The following is a 21,746-nucleotide window of genomic DNA, read 5'->3' on the forward strand; positions in this document are numbered from 1 at the left end:
TATTTATTTTTTTTTGGTTAGCTCTTTACTGTTTTAAACAAAACAGTTTGAGTTTGTGAGACAAAGAGAAGAAGAATTTTTAAACATGAGAAGTTACATCTTCTTTTACATTTTTTTCCCTCACGTTTTAGCTTTGGGGCTTAATTATATCTCTTCAAGGAACTGGGAGGCAGAAAACCTAACACAGTCAAGTCAAAAGGAAGGATAGGAGGAAAGTGAACTTAGAGATAAAGAAACAGATACTGACTACTGTTTCTCTTTCTGTAACTGTTGTCCACAATTAGAACAATGATATTCTTATTTAGAAATTTATTTTCTAGAGCTCAGCAATGTAGACATTTTGTAGCAATTTGTAGCAGCAATCATTTGAGAATTTTTGCTTCTCAAAATGCTTTGGGGTGAGGAAAGGCATTTAAGTAAGATATAGCCCCATCATTATATATTCTAATACATTTGGGAGTGCTCCATTATTTTTAAGTTTAAAAAGTAACCTTATTTTAAAGATTTTATTTTTAAGTAATCTCTACACTCAATGTGGGGCTTAAACCTATAACCCTGAGATCAAGAGTTGCATGCTCCACCAACTGAGCCAGCCAGGCACCCCAAAAAGTAACTACTTTTAAAAACTATTTAAAATGGCACACTAGAAAAAAAAACTTACTACTAAACTTTCTAAAGTTACTCCAGAAACTAAATCCCAGCCATTACTGTATGATGTTCTATTTCTATAGATTGCCCAAAAGTTGTAGTTGCTGGGAATAATGAACTCGGAGAAAGCTATTTCTGTTTTCAGATTCAATTATTTCTAAATAATTCTATAACTGCAATTGATATAAAAATGAATTTTGAGTTATTAGAGTTATAATAATAGGTAAAAGGATGAAAAGGTTATAAGTCTATATCCAAATTATAAACCAGGTACATAAATGTATTTTTTTCAATGTGTTACAATTTGTGTAACTAAATCAATGATTAAGTCATTATGACTACTTCCCAAGAAAGCAACATCACTTTTTCATACTACCTAGGCCAGTGCAGTCCAAAAGAAACAGAATGCAAGTCATAAAAGTGAACCCACATAAGTAATTAAAAATTATCTAGTAGCCACATTAAAAAAAGGTGATATTAGTTTTAATAGTATATTTTACTTTGTCCAATATATCTGAAGTATTATTACAGCATATAATCAATAGAAAGTATTACTGATATTTTACATTCTTTTTTTTTCATGCAAAGGCTTCATAATCCAATCTGTATTGGTTTATGTACACTTACAGTACATCTTAATTTAGAAAGGCCTTATTTCAAATAACCACATGTAGCTAGTGGCTACCATACTGGACAGCATAGATTAAAAAAAAAAAAATTATTTTAAGTCTGAAATGAACTAAAGGGAAAGAGAGCTCATGTGGAAGCAAGATTAAAAAGAAAACTACTAAAATGTGAATGGAATGGTAAGTAACAGGAGTAAAAAAGAATATAAAATGGTAAGGAAAAAAAAAGAGAGCAAGCCACTTAATTGAAATCATCATTCAAGGATGAAAGCTCTTAGGAAAACATACAGATGGCTAACAGACACATGAAAAGATACTCATCATCACTTATCATCAGGAAAATGCAAATCAAAATTACAATGAGATATCACCTCACACCTGGCAGAATGGCTAAACAACAACACAAGAAACAACAGATGTTGGTAAGAATGCGGAGAAAAAGGAACACTTGTGCACTCTTGGTGGGAATGCAAACTGGTGCAGCCACTGTGGAAAACAGGATGAAGGTTCCTCAAAAAGTTAAAAGTAGAACTACTCTATGATCCAGCAATTGCACTACTGGGTATTTACCAGTACCCAGTTTATGTTTATAGCAGCCTTATTTTTTGCTCCCTCTCTATGTTATTATTTACAATAGTTTACAGCATTATTTACAATAGCCAAGATACGGAAGCAGCCCAAGTGTCCACTGACAGATGAATGGATAAAGGAGATGTGGTATATATACACAATCAAATATTATTCAGCTATAAAAAAAAATGAAACCTTGCCATCTGCAATGACATGGATAGAGCTGCAGAGTATAATGCTAAGCAAAATAAAGCCAAAGACAAATATCATATGATTTCACTCATATGTGAAATTTAAGAAACAAAACAAAGGGAAAAGGGGGGAGGGGGAGAGAGAGAGACAGATATTAAGAAACAGACTCTTAATTATAGAGAACAAACTGATGGTTACCAGAGGGGAGGTGGGTGGGGGAGATGGGATAAACAGGTGTTGGGGATTAAGAAGTGCACTTGTCGTGATGAGCAGAGGGTGATATATGGAAGTGTTGAATTACTACACTATACACCTAAAACTACACCAAAACACCTAAAACATACAGTAATACTGTATGTTAACTAAGTGGAATTCAAATAAAAGCTTAAAAAGAAAGATGAAAGCTCTTATCAAATGGATTTCTAGAAAACCAAAATAATATCTCCATTATAGCTGGCCCTCAATATTTAAACCTTAGGATTTGGGAATTCAAACTAAAGCAAGGTTGAATAGAATGCTAAAATCAAGAGTCTGCCTCAGAAGCCCAAAGTAGAAATAGCTCTGCCTGTTAATGAGCTATTAAAAAAATGACAAATTAAAAAAATTAATTCCAATTATAAATTTTTAAATACCAAAATAAAGACAATTTGGATTTAGATGCCCCTGAAGAACACAATTCCAGATGAATGCAAAGGCAGATGTCAAGAAGCACATCGAATTCCTGGAAGTGGTCAAATAATGACCAGAGAGAGAATACACAAACAAAAGGAGTAGATGTGAAAAAAGACCACTTAAACAATCGGAATAATTACAAAGGCTTTGGCTGTCACAAGGAATCATGCCTACCTCCACCATTTGTTACTACTAAACTGCTGCGATTCTCCTGGTACTGGCTTTCTCTCCGTAGTCTTTGTTCTTTAGTAATTTCTGCTACTCGAAGAGGCAGATCTGAAAATTCATCTGTAGGCTTAAAAAAAATAGCAGTAACATTTAAACACATTTCAAACTTTAAACAACACAGTATTTAAAGCGTGGACACACCATAAGCTCACTAAAATTTATATTTAAGAAGAAACAGCAAAAAAGTTCTGGAGTGGTGGTGGTGATTGTTTTTCAACAGTATGAATATACTTAAGAATGGTTAAAATGGTCCATTTTATGTTACGTATATTTGACTACAATTAAAAAGAGATGAGAAGTTATATATGACTATAAATAAACATGAATTTGAAGTATCTACACAGATATCTGTGTGGATACAGATATAATTATGTACACACCCACTCACACACAAGTAATTCCAAATTACAAATGGGCTGTGGTCTGAAGTTGATTTGTTTGGGAATGAGTGAGACAATGTTACAAATGGGAGGTTATCAGTCTTGTTAACAAAAGCTTATTTCATCAGTTAGCCCAATTTAGAGCTAAAATATTCTACCCTTTAATTTAAAGAGGGAAAGCATAATAAAATTTAACACAGGAGAAAAAAGATATAATTAACTAAGAAAATTATTTATCTTGAGCATGTTAATAGTCTTCACTAAGGTTCTTGCCTCATTACCCATCAGCCTGTAGTCCTATTTTCTCATCTCCCAGCATCCCTTCTACCACCTCTGCTCAAGGTTACCCAGTCTGGCAAATTTTAGGCTTCAGTTGTAATTGGCTCATTTGGATTTGCAGGATATTAAGCCTATTTGGTTTTCCAGGATATTAAGCTATTTATACAAAACAATGAAGTAACAAACATGTAAAACACTTGGCAAAAAGACAGCAAAGAAACAAAATATCATTTCTGAATGGTAGCTCTCTGTGGGATTTTTTTCCTCTCTTTTGGCTTTTCTATATTTTACATAATGAGAAACTGAATTCAATTAAGAATCTTTCCATTTTCATCATTTTATTGCCTCTTAGGGGTCAGAACATGCAGAATAGAAGAAACACTTACTTCATTTCCTGACCATCTCTTATCACCACTGTCCACACTATTGAAACCTGAATCAAGGGCTCCATAAGGGCGTCCTGAGTACATTTCTTCATGGCTGCCAAAAAAAGAGAGTCTGGCTGTTACTGGGAAGTTTGAGGTTTTAAAATTAACATCTGAAATAAACCGAATGCAATTTTACTAATAAACATTATCTCATGCCAGTTAGTGATTTAACTTCCTTAGAACTAAACCGGCATTCTTTTAAAAGTTTTGTTTTTTTTTTTTAATGTTTGTTTATTTTTGTGAGAGCAAGAGAGACAGAGTGAGTGGGGAATGAACAGAGAGACAGAGGGAGACACAGAATCTGAAGCAGGCTCCAGGCTCTGAGCTGTCAGCACAGAGGCTGACGTGGGGCTCAAACCCACAAACCATGAGATCATGACTTGAGCTGAAGTCGGACGCTCAACCGACGGAGCCACCCAAGTGCCCCAAATGGAAATTCTTTTAACTTTTTAATATGAAAAATTCCAAATTAAAACAAATAGAATAGTATAATGTATATCAGTATAAGAATATAATAGCACTCATCCAGCTTCAAAAATATCAACCTACTGCCATTCTTGTTTCATCCATGCTACTAACCCATTCACCATGCCTCCCTCAATTCTTATTTTTAACAGCACTTTTTAAGGTAAAATTCATATACACTGAAATGCACACACCTTAATCTACATACTTGACAAATGAATACATCTTTGTAATATACACCTCTCTCATGATATAAGACATTTCTACTTTGCCAGAAAATTCCCACTCATTCCTTACCAGTCAATTCCCCTCACCACGCTACAGGGTGCTCCTAAGAGATAACCACTATTCTAATTTTTTTTCACCTTAAATTCGTATGGAAGGCAGAGTAACAGTCCCCAAAGATGTCCAAGACATAATCTCTGGAACTATGAATATGTTACTTTACATGGCAAAGAGGAATTAAGATTGAAGATAAAAATAAAACTGCTAATCAGCTGATCTTAAAATAGGGAGATTATTGTGAATTATTTGAATGGGCTCAATGTAATCAAAAGGGTCCTTAAAAGTAGAAGAGGGAGGCAGAAGAGGAGGCCAGTGTAATGCAATGCTGGCTTGAAGATTACTCTTGGTCAAGAGTCAAGGAATGCAGAGAGCCTCTCTGTAGAAGCTGAAAAAGGCAAGGAAATGTATCTTACTCAGAGCCTGCAGAGAAGAATAAAGTTCTGCCAGCATTTTGATTTTAGCCTCATGAGACCAAGATTTAGACCTTGAACCTACAAAACTGTAAGATAATAAATTTGTGTTTAAAATCAAAATTTGTGGTAATTCATTATGGCAGCAATAAGAAATTAATACAATTAGTTTTACTTATTCCAAAACTCATAAAAATGGAATCATATGTAATTTTTTTAATCTGGCTTTTTTTGGCTCAGCATCATGTCAGTGAAATTCTTGATGGTTTTACCTTCAAATATAATGGATAAATTATTTGTTATGTGTAGGCTTAACTTTTTAAAAACATTGCCAATCTGTTTTTGAAAGGAGCTATATCATTTTGCATTCACCCAGCAACGTATTTGAGTTCCACCTGCCCACACTTGTGTTGTCAATCTTTAATCTTAGCTATTATGGTAGGTGAAAAGTGGTATCTCATTGCAGTTTTAATTTGTATCTCTCCAATGACTAATGATATCGAGTATCATTTTGTGTGCATGTCGGCCATTAATTTACCTTCTTTTTGTGAAATGTCCATTCTTTTGCCCATTTCAAAATACATCAGTAATCTCAAAAATAGTTTGCTAAGAAGCCATACACCAAACACTACATAATACTTGATTCCATTTCTATGAAACTCTAGAAAAGGCAAAACTGTATCAACAGAACACAGGGCAGTAGTTGCCTGGGGTTGAGTTACCTACTGTAAAGTGGAAAATGGTTGATGGAAATGCTATAGACCTTGACTGTGTTGATAATTTCGTGACTGCATCCATTTGCCAAAATTCACTGAACCGCACACTTAAAATAGATAGATTTTGGGGCGCCTGGGTGGCGCAGTCGGTTAAGCGTCCGACTTCAGCCAGGTCACGATCTCGCGGTCCGTGAGTTCGAGCCCCGCGTCAGGCTCTGGGCTGATGGCTCGGAGCCTGGAGCCTGTTTCCGATTCTGTGTCTCCCTCTCTCTCTGCCCCTCCCCCGTTCATGCTCTGTCTCTCTCTGTCCCAAAAATAAAAAAAAAAAAATAGATAGATTTTATTATTTGTATATTATACCTCAACAAAGCAGTTAAATCTGCCAAATTCTTATGTTAAAGTACATGTCCCATTTTTACAATTCTATAAGCAACGTATGAGAACACTGGTTGCTCCACATCCTCAATAAACATTTGGTGGTGTCAGTTCTTTTATGTTTATTTAATTTGAAAGAGAGAGAGAAGAGGGCAGAGAAACAGGGAGAGAGAGAATCCCAAGCAGGCCCCGTGCTATCAGCACAGAGCCTGACGTGGGGCTTGACCTCACAAATCATGAAATCATGATCTGAGCCGAGATGGAGGGATGGATGCCTAACTGACTGAGCCACTCAGGTGCTCCACTGTTGTCAGTTTAAATTTAGTCATTCTAGTGAGTGTGTAATGATGTCTTGTGCTGTAATTTACATTTCCATGATGATTAATGATGTTGAACACTTTTTGGGGTGCTTAGTGATCACTGGTCTATCTCTCTTTGTTAAATACCTACTCAAGTCTTTGTCCAATTTTTTTTAAGTTTCTTTATTTATTTTGAGAGAGAGTAAGAGAGAGAGAATAGGGAAAGAGGCAGAGAGAGAGGCAGAGACAGAATCCCAAGCGGGCTCTGTCCTGTCAGTGCACAGCCCAATACAGGGCTTGATCTCAGGAACCATGAGGTTATGACCTGAGCCGAAATCAAGAGTCAGATGCTTAACCAACTGAGCCACCCAAGCGCCCCTACTGAACAGTATTTTAAAACATTATGTATTTTTTTCAAAAAAAAAAATACAGATTTCTAGAAGATATTGTTCTACATAATATATATTCTATCAAGTGGCCAACTGAGATATGCTTACTATTACTGAGAAATTTTTCATAAAGAGAATTAATAGAATCTTTGCAATAAGCTATCATTTTCTTTCTCTTCTTTATTTCCACATACTTCTCCACATACTTGCTCTTGCTCAGAGCTTAAACTGGTAAGATTAAAGTGAGACATATAGGTTTACCAATTCTCAGGTTGGCTCAGGATTTTCTTGGTTTTAGCACTTTGAGTCCTGTGTCCCAGGAAAACCCTTAGTCACAAATAAACCAAGATACATGGTCACCCTATGTATAAATATGGCCTTCAGGAGGCCTAGCAGAGTTCTGCCAGCCAGGCTCCAGTGATGCCCTGTCAGAAAGCCCAATCTCCCTAATAAACCACCTAGAACAACATGGACTCAAGTGTGGAAATGTCTCTTCTGTAGGAGGAATGTGAACTGTGAGTCACTACAGTGCAGTGAGGGGCACAAAACATAGCAAGTTTTATAGTTTAACAGATCTGGACTGGCAACTTGGCACCATCATTTACTAGCTATGTGACTTTAATTAACTTGCTTAACTTCTCTCCACTTCTGTTTCCTCATCACTTAAAGGGGGATGGGGGAAAGATTAACAACACCTACCTCATAGATTTGCCATAAAGACTGAAAAAATATAAGCTAAGGATTTGTACAAATCCTATTATAAAGCACTAAATAAAAGTTTATTATTATTATTTCTATAAAGAACATAACCTTCAGAGAGTATTTGCTGTTATAACAAGTCACTACATCTGCTTCATTTGAGTTTAGTTCACCAAACATTTACTGAATGTGACACAGTGTTCTAGATGCTAAGAATATTGAGTATGAAAAAAGGACAATCATTGCTTTCACAACAAGCTCAGGCTTGTTGGAGAGATTTAATCCTGTTACTGGGGCTTGCAGAAGCAGGACTTTTCTTAGTCCTGCTTACTGCTTAACTTAGTCTTTCCTCACTGCCATATTACCATAAATAAATTAAATAAATAAATAAATAAATGTATGTATGTATGTATGTATGTATGTATGTATGTATGTTTAGTCTGTAATATAAAGTTGGTGAAAATCATCTCAGCAAAAAAGTACAGGTCACTACAGATCACTAAGGAAAAATACATGTGCCACTCTGTAAAACATAAAAGTTACCATAACAGTGCAACTTGCTGAAAGAGTTGGAAATACTTACATCTAGAAATAAAATGACTTAAGGAAGATTGTGTACTGTTTTTATATTACACACAAGTAGTCAGAAAGTTACATCTAAGGATTTGAAAAGTACCACAGCATCTAATTTGTACTGAATACCTGAAGAGCTACAGGATTAATAAAAATTCTCTTTAGCAAGACCGGACTCTTAGGACGAAACTAGTCCTAGATCATAGTAGACAGCTAGTAATTATAATGCCTAATATTTACAGAAGACTTTATGGTCAGCCAAGCACTTTCAGAAATAGGTCATTCAATCCTCAGAACTACTGTTAGGGTATCAACAGGGTAAATAAAGATCATGTTGAAGAAACTGAAGTCCAGAGGGGTTAAGTGAACTCTAGAACTTTCCAGTAGTACAGGTACCCAAGAGTATAGACATTCTGACTCCATGACAGCATTTGAATAAAGGTACTGCTAACTACAATGCAGTTTCACTAATTTTTACCTCAATAAAAGAGACATGAAGGTATAATGTCCCATTCACTGCTGCATGAGAAGTTGAAGGAGGTATTTTATTCATATGTATATATGTATATGTATTCATATATATATATAAAATAATTTCTAGGACATTCTGAAACAATTACAAACAAAGTAACATACCTCCAGAAAAAATGGAAAATATAGAATACAGATTAATCCAGTGAGCATAATGAGGGGTTATTATAGGGATTAGGAGATATCAGATCTATAATTACCAATCCTTTGGAAAAACATGACATGATTATGCTATTTAGACTTTCCATTTATGATACATTTCTCCATGGATTTAATCCTTTTATCTCTTTGCAAATATACATGTCTCTTGCCAGTTTTTTTAAATATATATAAGCTTAATGTTTTTAAAGTATTATAATGAGGATTCTTCTATTAAAAAAAAAATTAGGGGCACCTGGGTGGCTCAGTCGGTTGGGCGTCCGACTCTTGATTTCAGCTTGGGTCATGATCTCAGGGTTGTGGGATTGAGCCCTATGTTGGGCTTTGTGCAGAACGTAGAGCCTGCTTAGAATTCTCTCTCTTTCTTTCTCTCTCCCTCTCTCTCTCTCCCCGCCCCCTTGTACCCCTCTCCCATGCTCATGCTCTTTCTCCCTCTAAAAACTCCAAACAAAAAAATTAGCCCAAGATCAATTAGTCCTCAAGACTAAGAACTGAATGGCTGAAAGAAACAGGTTCTGCAATTAGCACTACAGGCCTCAATCAAAGCTCATTATTCTGATAGATGTGGACGCTGCCTCCTTAGTCTTTGGGCATACCCTCATGTACAGGTCTCCAGTAGACAGCATTCACTGCCTTACACTCCAATCTCAGAGGCAGCAGTAGCAATTTATGTTTCTACTCACTAGTTCAGGAGAGGAAAATTTTTCCATACCAAAGATTATTAACACCACGGAGGAAAATAAAAGCTACATTAATTTATTGTACATTTTTCTTTCCCTCCCTCCCTTCCATTCTTTTTTAAACAGCAATTACGAACTTTATTATTTTTTTTTAATGTTTTATTTATTTTTGAGAGAGAGAGAGAGAGAGCAAGAGAGCGAGCATGGGTGGGAGAGGGGCAGAGAGTGAGGGAGACACAGAATCCCAAGCAGACTCCAGGTTCCCAGCTGTCAGCACAAAGCCTGACACGGGGCTTGAATCCATGAGCCATATGATCATGACCTGAGCCGAAGTTGGATGCTTAACTGACTCAGCCACCCAGGTGCCCCTATTTGTTGTACATCTTTCACGAGTACAGGACTAGAACACATTTCATGAAAATTTTGAATAGGAAAACAAAACTTTTTTCAATAAATATGACAAGAGTTCTATGTTATAAGCAATTAACCAAGGTAGGAGGAAAAAGAAATGAAGAAAGAAAAGGATATAATGAATAGAGAAAATTTTAAAATTCTTGGCAATAATGGTCTGGGACCCTTCATATTCTTCCCACTGTCAAAGTCCTTCCTCCAAGAGAGGCCTAGACTAGCACAGAGTATGCCAGACCTAATCCCTACCATCTGTCAAAACCTTTTCTGTCTTCCTTGACATCACATACCTGCTTTTAGTCTTCTTAGAGTTAAAAGTGTTAGAACTAAGATATTCTTGTGGAAATCTTTCCTGGGTATATATGATATTGGTTAATTTCACCTGTGTGTTTGAATAAGTATACTAAAACTTGTATTGCTGTATGCTTAAACAACCAGATTAGAGCTAGTATTTTAAATATCCTTCACAGTGTCTCTAATAGCCAAAGCAAAAAAAAAAAAAAAAAAAAAAAAACCCAGAATGTCACCATAAAGTTGTTTTTGATGACTTTAAGCAGAGGTAGGTTAGGAGGGAAATAACATCTGTGTGACCAAACGGACTATTAATTCCTTCAACGAATATTTGCTGAGTGTCTACTGTCTGTGCCAAACACTCAGGTGAACTAGGGATACAGTGGTAAAGAAGAAAGACACCATCTGTGGCAAAAGGGATCAAGTCCCTTTGGAGTAATACTTAATTTACTTAAGAAATCAGGTTCTGTATTTTCAGATAGCTTGAGATTACTCCTTTACACAACACTTAAATATTTAATTCCAATAATTTCTGATGAAAAAAAATTTAAACTGTAATGCCTATATCCCTTTACTGGAAATGACATGTCTAATATATTTTAGCATTTTCTTTATGAGCATCAATTACTGTATTGTGCTATAACATAGTAATTACAAAATATCACTGAAATATGGAGGGTTCTTTGCATAGTTGCCTACTGGTGTCAAGTTGCTATGTTTTTAGTGTGTCTTGCTTTTAAGTATCTTATTAAAATTATGCAGTGTATCATACTGATTAAAAAAAGAATATAACAGACATAACTTTTAAAACAGGATGGAACATTAATACCTTTAAAGCCCCTTGATGCCTCTTTTATACCAAATCTTCCTTCCTCTTAGAGTTAACCATTAACTTGAATCTTTTGTTTAACATGTGTCGCTTTTTAAGTTTAATTTTTTCCTTCAAATTACTTTTTGTACTTTTAATATGCCTGCTTTTACAAACTCTACCCAAACAGAAATTTGTTAATCTGTTTTAGACAAGGATATGAGAAGCAAGCTCATCAGGACTGTGCTTTTATGTAAAACACGACAGGTTCTAAGAGAAAGCTGGAGGGGATCTCTTTTGAATAAGGCCTTGATGGAGACATCCATTTTGCCTGTTTAAAGGCTTTTTGAATTTAATTCCTGCTACTTAAGATTGTTCCAGATGGCTGAGAATGCCAAGGAGATAACTTTCTAAATCAGGTGTTATGTAGCCAAAGGATTCAGACTAAAAGATCCTGAAAGTATTATTAATGGTCATCAAATCCAAACTCTTCATTCCCTATTGAAAAAAATGAAGCCCCAAAAGTCTGAATGACTTGCTTTAAGTCATAGAGCTAGTTAACAGCAGAGCCAAGGTCAGCATTCCAGTCACTCAGATCACTGGTTTTCAACTGGGAACCCGTGCAGGGGATATTTGGCAATGTCTGGAGATATTTTTGTTTGTCACTTTGGGAGGGTGCTACAGAAGCCAGGAATACTGATAAACATCTTCTGAATTATAGGACAGCTTCTCACAACAAAGAATTATCTTGCCCAAAATATCAACAATACTGAGATGGAGAAACCCTGACTTAGAACTACACTTTGTCAGATCTGTGTAATCAACTGTTTACTTAATACAAGTATTCTGAGAAAAAGTGTCAAAATAGATTATTTCCTTTTAGTTAAGCATTCAGGCAGACTTACGGTCCAGTTTGATTCCCTGTGAGATGGAACATGTTAAATAAAGAAATAGAACATACTCACCAGGAGCCAAAACCCAAGGGTCTCCTATCATAATCTGGCAGATCTGGAGCAATCTTACAAGCCTGTATGTTCAGGTACTTAAATATGTGGACTTTGCCTTTTATACATATCTAAAAAAAATAACATAAATGCAACCAAATTATTACTCATCTGAAATATATGTATCCCTTTCTAAAAATCATAATCATCTTTTTATTTAAAGTATATTAGAAATAGAAGGTATTTCTAGCAACCATATATAGTGATATTAAAAATCTAACACTACATAACATATTATTTGTTATTTTATGTGTTTACATGATATATATACACACACACACACACACACATTTTTAGTTTCTAGTCATGAATAAGTTTCAGTAACATATAAAATAAATAACTTATTATAAATACTGATAGAATACCAAGTAAACTTATCACACTGGTTAGTTAGGCACAGTCAGGAATTTAAAGCATTGCTCTCCATGGATTATACTGGCAACTTTTGCTTTTAGAAATCCAGCAATCATATACAATTATGCTTTGAATCCTACTTTCTGTAAGAGAGAAAAGCAGGAAATGATTAAATATTAAAGTTGTATTTCTGTTGACAAGTAAAAATATAAATTCTTTAGGATTATGAGATCCTTCTACAGTTATGAAGTTTACTCATAAAGCTTTGGAGTTGCCATTCAGAGGTTTGAACAAGACCACGAATCAACTGTAGAGTACAAACTCTATAGTGAAAAATACACATTGGTAAAGTTGTTCAGATTATCGGATGTCTGGAATCTATGTATGAAACTACCTTATAATTACTTTATTATTAGTTTCATTATCAGTCACTGATAAACAAATGACCAAATTGATTAAATGAGGAACTTAAAGATTTTAGAAAATAAAAAGGTACAAAAATGATGGTTAAAAGAAATGTACTGATAATCCTTAGTTCTGAAAGCCAAATATTTTTATTTGTGTCTAGCATTTACATTGGCTACATTCAAGTTTTACTAGAAAGAAATTAACTCAAATTTTATTAGAAAAACTTCAAGGAAAAACACTTCAACTTAAAAAAAAAAAGTCAATTCAATGAAAGGAAAAAACATTCTGGAAACATTACCTGTCCTCCATCCCATTTATTCAAGACTTCTAAAGAATGCTTATGTGTGTGAATTTACTTTAAAAGAACTTCATTTCCAACAAAAAAGATAAATGCATAGAACTTCAAGTTTTAAGTTCACCCTTTGTCAAAAAAGTTCACAACATCCTTCAAATCCACTATAGTTTACCTGTGCGGGAGGAGACTGTAGTGGATTGTTATCTAGGGTGATCATCTGTAGGTGCCTGAGGTTCCGATAACAAACGGGGATTGTTGTAATTTTATTGCAGGAGAAGTCGAACCGTATCAAAGGCAACTCTGCCAGCTCTGCCGGGTGATAAGATGGGAATAAACAATTAATAATATTTCAAAACTAGGCAAGTTTTTAAAAAAATTTTTAACATTTATTCATTTTTGAGAGACAGAGGGAGATAGAGTGAGAGTGGGGGAGGGGCAGAGAGAGGAAGACACAGAATCCGAAGCAGATTCCAGGCTACGAGCTGTCAGCACAGAGCCTGATGTGGGGCTTGAACCCACGAACTGTGAGACCATGACCCGAGTTGAAGTCAGATGCCTAACCGACTGAGCCACCCAGGCACCCCAAAACTAGGCAAGTTTTATGGGAGCTTCTAATTAAATACAGTGAATTTAATGTATTTATCTCCATTCTTTCTTAACAATGAACTGATACTATAAAATGAAATCTAGTTACTTACAGATGGGAATACTAATAAAAAGCAAGCTATGTGACCACTCACAGAACTAAAGAACCAGAGGCTGATACCACAGAAACACAGGCATAACCAAGGAATTAGATGATAATCTGTACAAAAAACAAGTACCTAAGTCCCCAACCTCAACTCATGTAGCTAGGGCACTACTTCTTTCCAATCACCACAGAAGTCAACAACTTATTCTCTAGTGAAACTGAATCAAAAGGCTTTGAACTCAGGAAGTTTAGGCACAATGGAAAGTCAGGATGATGAGGTGCTCGTTGAAAATGAAGGCTTTAAGAGAAAGTCTTACACAATGATGAGACCTCAGCGCTTTCCTACCCAACCCCAACCCATCCCCAGCCCTCGTATCTGAGTAATCTCCCTTCCTTATCCATGGGGGATATGTTCCAAGATCCCCAGTGGATGCTGAAACCACAGTTAGTACCAAACCCTATATATACCATGATTTTCCCTATATATACCATGATACATACCTGTATATGTATACATGATAAAGATTAATTTATAAATTAGGCAGAAGAAAGGAACAAGAATAATTAATAATAGAATACTTATAACAATGTAGTGTAATAAAAATTATGTAATTATGGTCTCTCTCTCTCTCTCTCTCTCTTTCTCTGCTAGAAAAAGAGGAAGGAATCAGCCATAGGTACATAAAAAAACTAAGCAAATAAAAAAAATTATTAACTCCAGAAAAACAACAACAATAAAAAAAAAATAAATGAAATCAGGGTGCCTGGGTGGCTCAGTCAGTTAAGCGTCCAACTTCGGCTCAGGTCATGATCTCGCCGTTCGTGAGTTCTAGCCCCGTGTTGGGCTCTGTGCTGACAGCTCAGACCCTGGAGCCTGCTTCAGAGTCTGTATCTCCCTCTCTCTCTGCCCCTCCCCCACTTGTGCTCTGTCTCTCTGTCTCTCTCAAAAATAAACAAACATTAAACAATTTTTTAAAAAAATGAAATCAGTACATCAACTGAATTGGCAGGGACCAATATTCATATAGTTATAATAATGTAAATAATAATGCTTTGATCAGAAGTTGTGATAAAACTATACTGGGAAGACAGTAGGAGGGAGGTGAGAGTTTTTGGATGATGGGTGATAAGTGTGTAAGGAAGTTAAATCCTCATCTACCACAATGGGAAGCTCACATTAAATGTCAAAATGTATAAATCGAGCAAAGCTCTTAAAGGCACATCATTTAGAAATATGTCAAAAAATGCCAGTGGAAAGAGTCAAAGGCAGAGAAGGCAGATGCTTCTAAACATTAAAGCTGAGGAGGGGGATAGCTGAGCCAGAGGAATGCTATTATTGATTTTAAACTTTTTTTTTTTTTGGTATTTGTTTAAATTTTTTTTTTAATGTTTTTATTTATTTTTGAAGGAGAGAGAGAGAGACAGAGACAGAGCATGAGCAGGGGAGGAACAGAGAGAGAGGGAGACAGAGAATCCGAAGCAGGCTTCAGGCTCTGAGCTGTCAGCACAGAGCCCAACTGTTTTTTAGTATTTGGGTTAGTATTTAGTATTGGTGTTATATGGAAGTGTTGAATCACTATATTTGTACACCTGAAACTAATCTTACACTGTATGTTAATTAAATGGAATTTATTATTATTTTTTTAATGTTTGTTTATTTTTAAGAGAGAGAGACAGAGACAGGGCATGAGCAGAAGAGGAGCAGAGAGAAGGGGAAACACAGAATCCAAAGGAGGAGCCAGGCTCCAAGCTGTCAGCACAAAGCCCAATGTGGGGCTTGAACTCATGAACCGTGAGATCATTACCTGAGCCAAGTTGGATGCTTAACTGACTGAGCCATCCAGGTGCCCCTAAACTTTTTGAATATTATTTGACTTTCTGAATGATATATTATTTTATAACAATTAAAATTTAAAATCAAAATGGCAATACAACTAAAGACACTAATATCTACCAAACTGTAAAATGTCAGAGACCACCACTTACAATGAACTTCCACACTAACTTGTATAGCTACTGAAATAAAGCTTTCCTGCCATCTCAGTTTAGCTGAATATGCTGAAATTATAAGATAAGCTAATATAAAACCATTTAAAATTATTTGTGTGACTCACCATTTTCTTGGGAATACACCTTCAAAATCAGATAGAGAAATAAATTAGATGATAAAACTACTAGACCGCAATTGTCATCTAAAACCCCAAATTTTCATTTTCACTAAAATCCCAATGTTTTCATTAAATGATCTTATATGAAGTCAGTATTATTGCATTAGTAAGCTTTTAAAGATCAACATAGTAGATGAGTCCCACTACATACTACCTACTACTACTCTACTGAGTAGAAGGGTAATCTTGGATTGAAATTTGGGGTTGTAAGGTCTGTGCCATGATTTTGTTCAGCTCTGCTGGGGGCCTTCATTCACATTCCTGAGAGGGTAGAAAGCAGGCCCAAGAGGAAATGAGGAAGGCTCTGAAAATAAAAGGTGAAAAGTTTACCAGGCTAAAGCGACTGAGAGGAAAGTTAAGCAGGATTTTGGCTAGTGTGATTACAGTAGGGTGTATAAAAGTAGACTGAAAAATCACTTTCTGAGACATTTTGACATCCATGATGTCAAAGCTACACTAGTATGTTAGAGCTAAAAATCATATTGGGTCATATTGGTGTTAACATTTGGATTCTAGAATGAAGCAAAAGCATCATTAGTCAATTCAATATTTACTATACACTGTAAGTCATGTTTTAAAGCAGAACCTAGAGCACCAATGTCACGAAAATACCTTCTAAAGGATAGAGTTAAGGGAAAGTGGATGGGAGTACAGATGACACAAGAGTTGCCATGAGCTGATAACTACTGTAGTTGGATGAATCACTGCTCTCATTTATATATGAAATTGTCCATAATAAAATTAAAGAAATATATACTCTGATCTAATAAAATAATAGTTCTCCCCATTTTCATTTCCTTTTATAAAGCTTTTTCTTTCGTGAATTCATATTTTGAAGGCTTATAAATTATACCTAATTTGTACAATCATTTTTATCACTCAAATACATATACCAGAGCTTACAGTGAGCCTAAGATAACCAGCCTCCCAGTGCAGTCTTTCACTCCATTCATTATTCACTCTACACATCACCTCCAAATGTTCATTAGTCCCTACCTGAATGTTTCCAGGGAAGGATAAAGTAATTAAGTTCAAGTCAAGTCCATTTGAAGTCAGTGCAAAATGTAGGAATGTTTTTCATTATGCTAAAATATCTCATTATCAGAAACATGATATATTTCTCTCAAGTAGTTATGCTTACTGAAACTTCCAGGGAACTTACCCTGAGTTGCTACTTAATTCTGACTAGATCTAAAGATACAATCACTGGTTTATAGTTATTAGAATTTTTCACTGCAGAATCTTTTATTTTTTTAATTTTTATTTTATTTTTTAATGTTTGTTTATTTTTGAGAGACAGAGCATGCACAAGCAGGGGAGGGACAGAGAGAGAGAGAATCCCAAGCAGGTTCTGCACTATCAGTGCAGAGCCTAACTCGAGGCTCAAACCCACAAACCACAAGATGGTGACCTGAACCAAAACCAAGAATCAGCTGCTTAACCAACTGAGCCACCTGCGCACCCCTGAAGAATCTAACTTTTAAAAGTTAGACTGGGTGGCTTAGTCAGTTAAGCAACTGACTCTTGATTTCGGCTCAGGTCATGATCTCATGTTTGTGAGTTCGAGCACCATATCAGGGTCTGTGCTGCTAGTGTGGAGTCTGCGGTGGATTCTCTCTCTCCCTTGCTCTCTGCCCCTTCCCTGCACATGCTTGTTCTCTCTCTAAAAATAAATAAACTTAAAATCCACAATGAAACATGTAATAATTAAATCATTATATCTTGAATACTGGCTAGATGTTATCTATCTATCTATCTATCTATCCCAAATGTTTATTTATTTAGCTTTGAGAGATAAAAATGTGCATGAGTGGGGGAGGGGCAGAGAGTGAGGGAGGCAAAGAATTCCCAAGCAGGTTCCATGCTGTCAGCACAGAGCCCGACAGGGGGCTCAAACTCGTGAGATGATAAGCTGAGCTGAAATCAAGAGTCAGATGCTTAACTGAGCCACCCAGGTGCCCCTGCTGTAACTCTTACATATTTTTGTCTTGTACTTATCAGTTCTGAGAGATCTTTAATATAAAAAGACAAATAACAATAAAACAATTATTTCGGGACACCTGGCTAGCTCAGTCAGTAGAGCATGCAACTCTTGATCTCGGAGTTGTGAGTTCGAGCCCCATGTTGGATGTAGAGATTACTTAAAAACAAAATCTTTAAAAATAAATAAGTAAAAATAAAACAACTATTTCACCATTTCTTACCTTCAGGCAAACGTAGTAAGTGATTTCTTCTGACGTTAAGGTCTCTTAGGGCCTCCAAATTACCAACTTGGGAAGGTATTGTTTGAATTTCATTGCAGCTCACATCCTATTTCAAAAAGATATAAAGAATTTTTCTAATATTACTAATTTGTCTGCTTTAAACCATCTGTAAAATGAGGTTAGATAAAGATAATACCTATGGTCTGTCTTAACTGCGAAAAAAATTATGATTCTATGTCCAAGAATAAATCCATAGTTTGTACTAGCATTTAGTTTTAAAAACTTATAGGCTCCTGATTTTATAGATATTAGATGAATCTACATTAATTTTATGAGAACAAAAATTAAATGACTTAAGATGTGGACAGGAAGCTTAGTATCAGATCAAATGAAAATTCTAGTGAAAAAGTAAATTAGAAAAAAGTATAAAAACATCTATTTAGGACAATATTTTATTAAAAACAATTTTTTTTTTACATTTATTTATTTTTGAGAGACAGAGACAGAGCGCAAGCTGGGGAGGGGCAGAGAGAGAGGGAGACACAGAATCTGAAGCAGCCTCCAGGATCTGAGCCATCACCACAGAGCCCGATGTGGGGCTCAAACTCACGAACCATGAGATCATGACCTGAGCTGAAGTCAGACGCTCAACCGACTGAGCCACCCAGGCACCCCAATATTTTATTTTATATGTATTTTAATGAGACTGGAAGAAAAAAGCAAAACAATGATAAAAATTATAATGATAAAATTAATTGAAAGGAAATCCTACTTTCAAAATACCAGTTCACCTGCTCAAGAATATAAAAATGCACTGAAGATGACTCAAATCATTCTTTTTTTTTTTTTTTTAATTTTTTTTTCAACGTTTTTTATTTATTTTTGGGACAGAGAGAGACAGAGCATGAACGGGGGAGGGGCAGAGAGAGAGGGAGACACAGAATCGGAAACAGGCTCCAGGCTCCGAGCCATCAGCCCAGAGCCTGACGCGGGGCTCGAACTCACGGACCGTGAGATCGTGACCCGGCTGAAGTCGGACGCTTAACTGACTGCGCCACCCAGGCGCCCCTCAAATCATTCTTTATGAAACTGAAAGTGAGGGGAAAATAGTAAAGGACACATAACTCATAGGCTACGGAAAAAATAGATACTGCCCTATTGGCATTTGATCAAGTTGGTACCAAGACATGTATTATGTAAGCCTTCCGGTATCTTGGTCAACAGTTTGATAACAGATTCTGAAAAGAGGCTGACTACAGATTCCAAGACTGACAAATTCAGAATTCCATAACTCTGAGACAAGCCACGAAAATGTACAAATCCATGGGGAACAGTAGGAAGTTGTCTAGGTTAATAAAAGCTCCAAGATGCCATATTAACACTTAAAACTCCTCTAGTATATGAGTAAAAAGAAAATATTAATAGACTTAACTATTAGAAAAGACCACTTGCCAAAAACTTCAAACATTATTTTAAAATTTTCCCATAATATTCTTAGAGAAAATAATATTATTTTTACTTTTCTTACCAATTAATGACTGAAGTAGAATCAGTAGCTGTATTTTTTGTTCCAATGCTCTGAGCAGCAAAGTTAAAAGGAAAGAGGTTGAAAGGATAGGGAAAATTGAGCCGAGCCAGAAGACAACAGTAATTTATAATATTTCTCTTGGAAAATGTGTATCTTGAAAGATAGAGGTTTACTCTCACTTAAAAATGAAGGGAAACAGGGGCGCCTGGCTGGTTCAGTCAGAGGAGCATGAGACTCTTGATCTCAGGGTCATAAGTTCAAGCCCCACATTGGGTGTAGAGATTACTAAAAAAATAAAATAAAATAAACTTAAATAAAAGGGGGAAATAAAAGAAAGAAGCAATAGATGTTGTAAGAACAGGTTCCACTGAGTGGGAATCAAGAGCTCATTAAAAAAAATTATTTTAATAAAATAAAAAAAATAACCAGGTTCTGAATAAACAAACATACATTTTTGACTTTATTTCCTAGATCTAACTGCCTGTAAATAAATAGTAGTCTAGTATCTAGACTCCAGATTTAACATATTTGTGAATTTTTACATGTGACTGTTTACATTCATAATCCACCTGAAAAAAAGAGAGAGCTACTGTGTGGTCCAGTTAAATTGTACATGTATTTTTTTGTTCATGATGTCTATCTTTGTTAATAAACCTACATGGGATGATCCTCCCAAATCTCAATGGACATAACTGTATTGGACCATTTCAGAAATATGAAACGTGGGCTCTGGAGTTAAGGTAGATTGGTTTAAAATTCTACCTCAGTTATGGAACCTTGGGCAAATTACTTAACCTATCTAAGTGCTAGTTTCTTCAGCTGTAATATGACGATAAGTATTATACCTAATTCATAATGTTACTATGGTGATTAAATGGGAAAAGTCTCATTGCCATGCCCAGGACATAAGTACTAAAGAGTAACAAGGAGTGGTTCATCAAAATTAAGCTTCTTAGAAAACAGAAGGCAGTAAAGAATAGCTTACTTTAGAGAGGGAGCTAGGTGCTAGAGATAGCATGTAAGGCCAAAAAAAATAAGCCTGATCTTTGCGGTGCCCAGTCCCCGAGAGGGGCTCACCCCAAATCAGAACACTGACGCTATTGAGATTTAATGTGAAAAATCTAAATGCATTATTAACTCATATCTCAAAAGCTTATTAGCATAGAAATCACTTAATATTGGTTAGAGTTTAATCTGATGACTTTGTCCCATTCCCCGTGGGCCTATTAGACTTGTACTTTCAGTTCTTGCTTAACTCTGTGCTGAAGCATTTCAGTACTGATCAGCCAGCAAAACTTCACTACTGATACCTGGAAAAACTCAAAAAGACACCTTAATTTTGAATCTTTCCTTACTACAAAACAGAAAATGGTATGACTATGGATACACATACATGTGGAGCAATAAAAAAGTAAAATATTAACTTACAAGTTCTGTTAAATGTCTGAGATGTCCAATTTCTTCCGGAAGTGACACCAATTTGTTATTACTAGCAATTAAGACTTTCAATGGTAAATTACACAAATGTACTGGCAATGTTGACAGCTGGTTCCGACTAAATGGGTAAGTAGAAAAAGAAAATAATTAGAACCCACCATTCAAGAAAAAAATTTTCATCTTTCCCAACCTATACTCAGTAAAGTGACAAACATTAAGTCATGGAAGGAGCAAACAGGGTATTAGATTTGGGTTCTAGCCTCCATTTCCTCACTTACCAGCTTTGTGGTTTTAGGCATGATATTTAACTTACCTGCTTTTTATAGATTCCTCATCTGTAAATTGAGGATTTTAATCCTTATCTACCTATCCTACAGGGCCCTGTACCATAAAACTCCTTTCTATAATGATGTGCTACATATACACATATTATTACTTTATTCAAGTTAATTTTATGTAAGATAAAGTAATTTAAAAATACGGTAGGGGCACCTGGGTGGCTCAGTCAGTTAAGTGTCTGACCCTTGATTTTGGATCAGATCATGA

At 35.6% G+C, this 21,746-nt stretch overlaps 1 protein-coding gene across 6 annotated transcripts in view; it reads right to left on the minus strand.

The window, feature by feature from the left end:
* LRCH3 (leucine rich repeats and calponin homology domain containing 3) overlaps positions 1–21,746 on the minus strand; it is a 118,280-nt gene that overhangs the window by 46,146 nt on the left and 50,388 nt on the right. For all 6 annotated transcript variants that reach the window (XM_049628326.1, XM_049628323.1, XM_049628327.1 and 3 more), the window contains exons 3-8: positions 21,192–21,318; positions 18,236–18,341; positions 13,345–13,481; positions 12,077–12,186; positions 3,982–4,075; positions 2,883–3,003 (exon numbers count right to left, since the gene is read on the minus strand). In XM_049628326.1, the coding sequence (XP_049484283.1) occupies positions 2,883–3,003; positions 3,982–4,075; positions 12,077–12,186; positions 13,345–13,481; positions 18,236–18,341; positions 21,192–21,318 (695 nt within the window). The remainder of the gene's footprint in view (positions 1–2,882; positions 3,004–3,981; positions 4,076–12,076; positions 12,187–13,344; positions 13,482–18,235; positions 18,342–21,191; positions 21,319–21,746) is intronic.

The sequence above is a fragment of the Panthera uncia genome, chromosome C2 (genome assembly GCF_023721935.1).
Source record: "Panthera uncia isolate 11264 chromosome C2, Puncia_PCG_1.0, whole genome shotgun sequence".
Classification (NCBI taxonomy): Eukaryota; Metazoa; Chordata; class Mammalia; order Carnivora; family Felidae; genus Panthera; species Panthera uncia.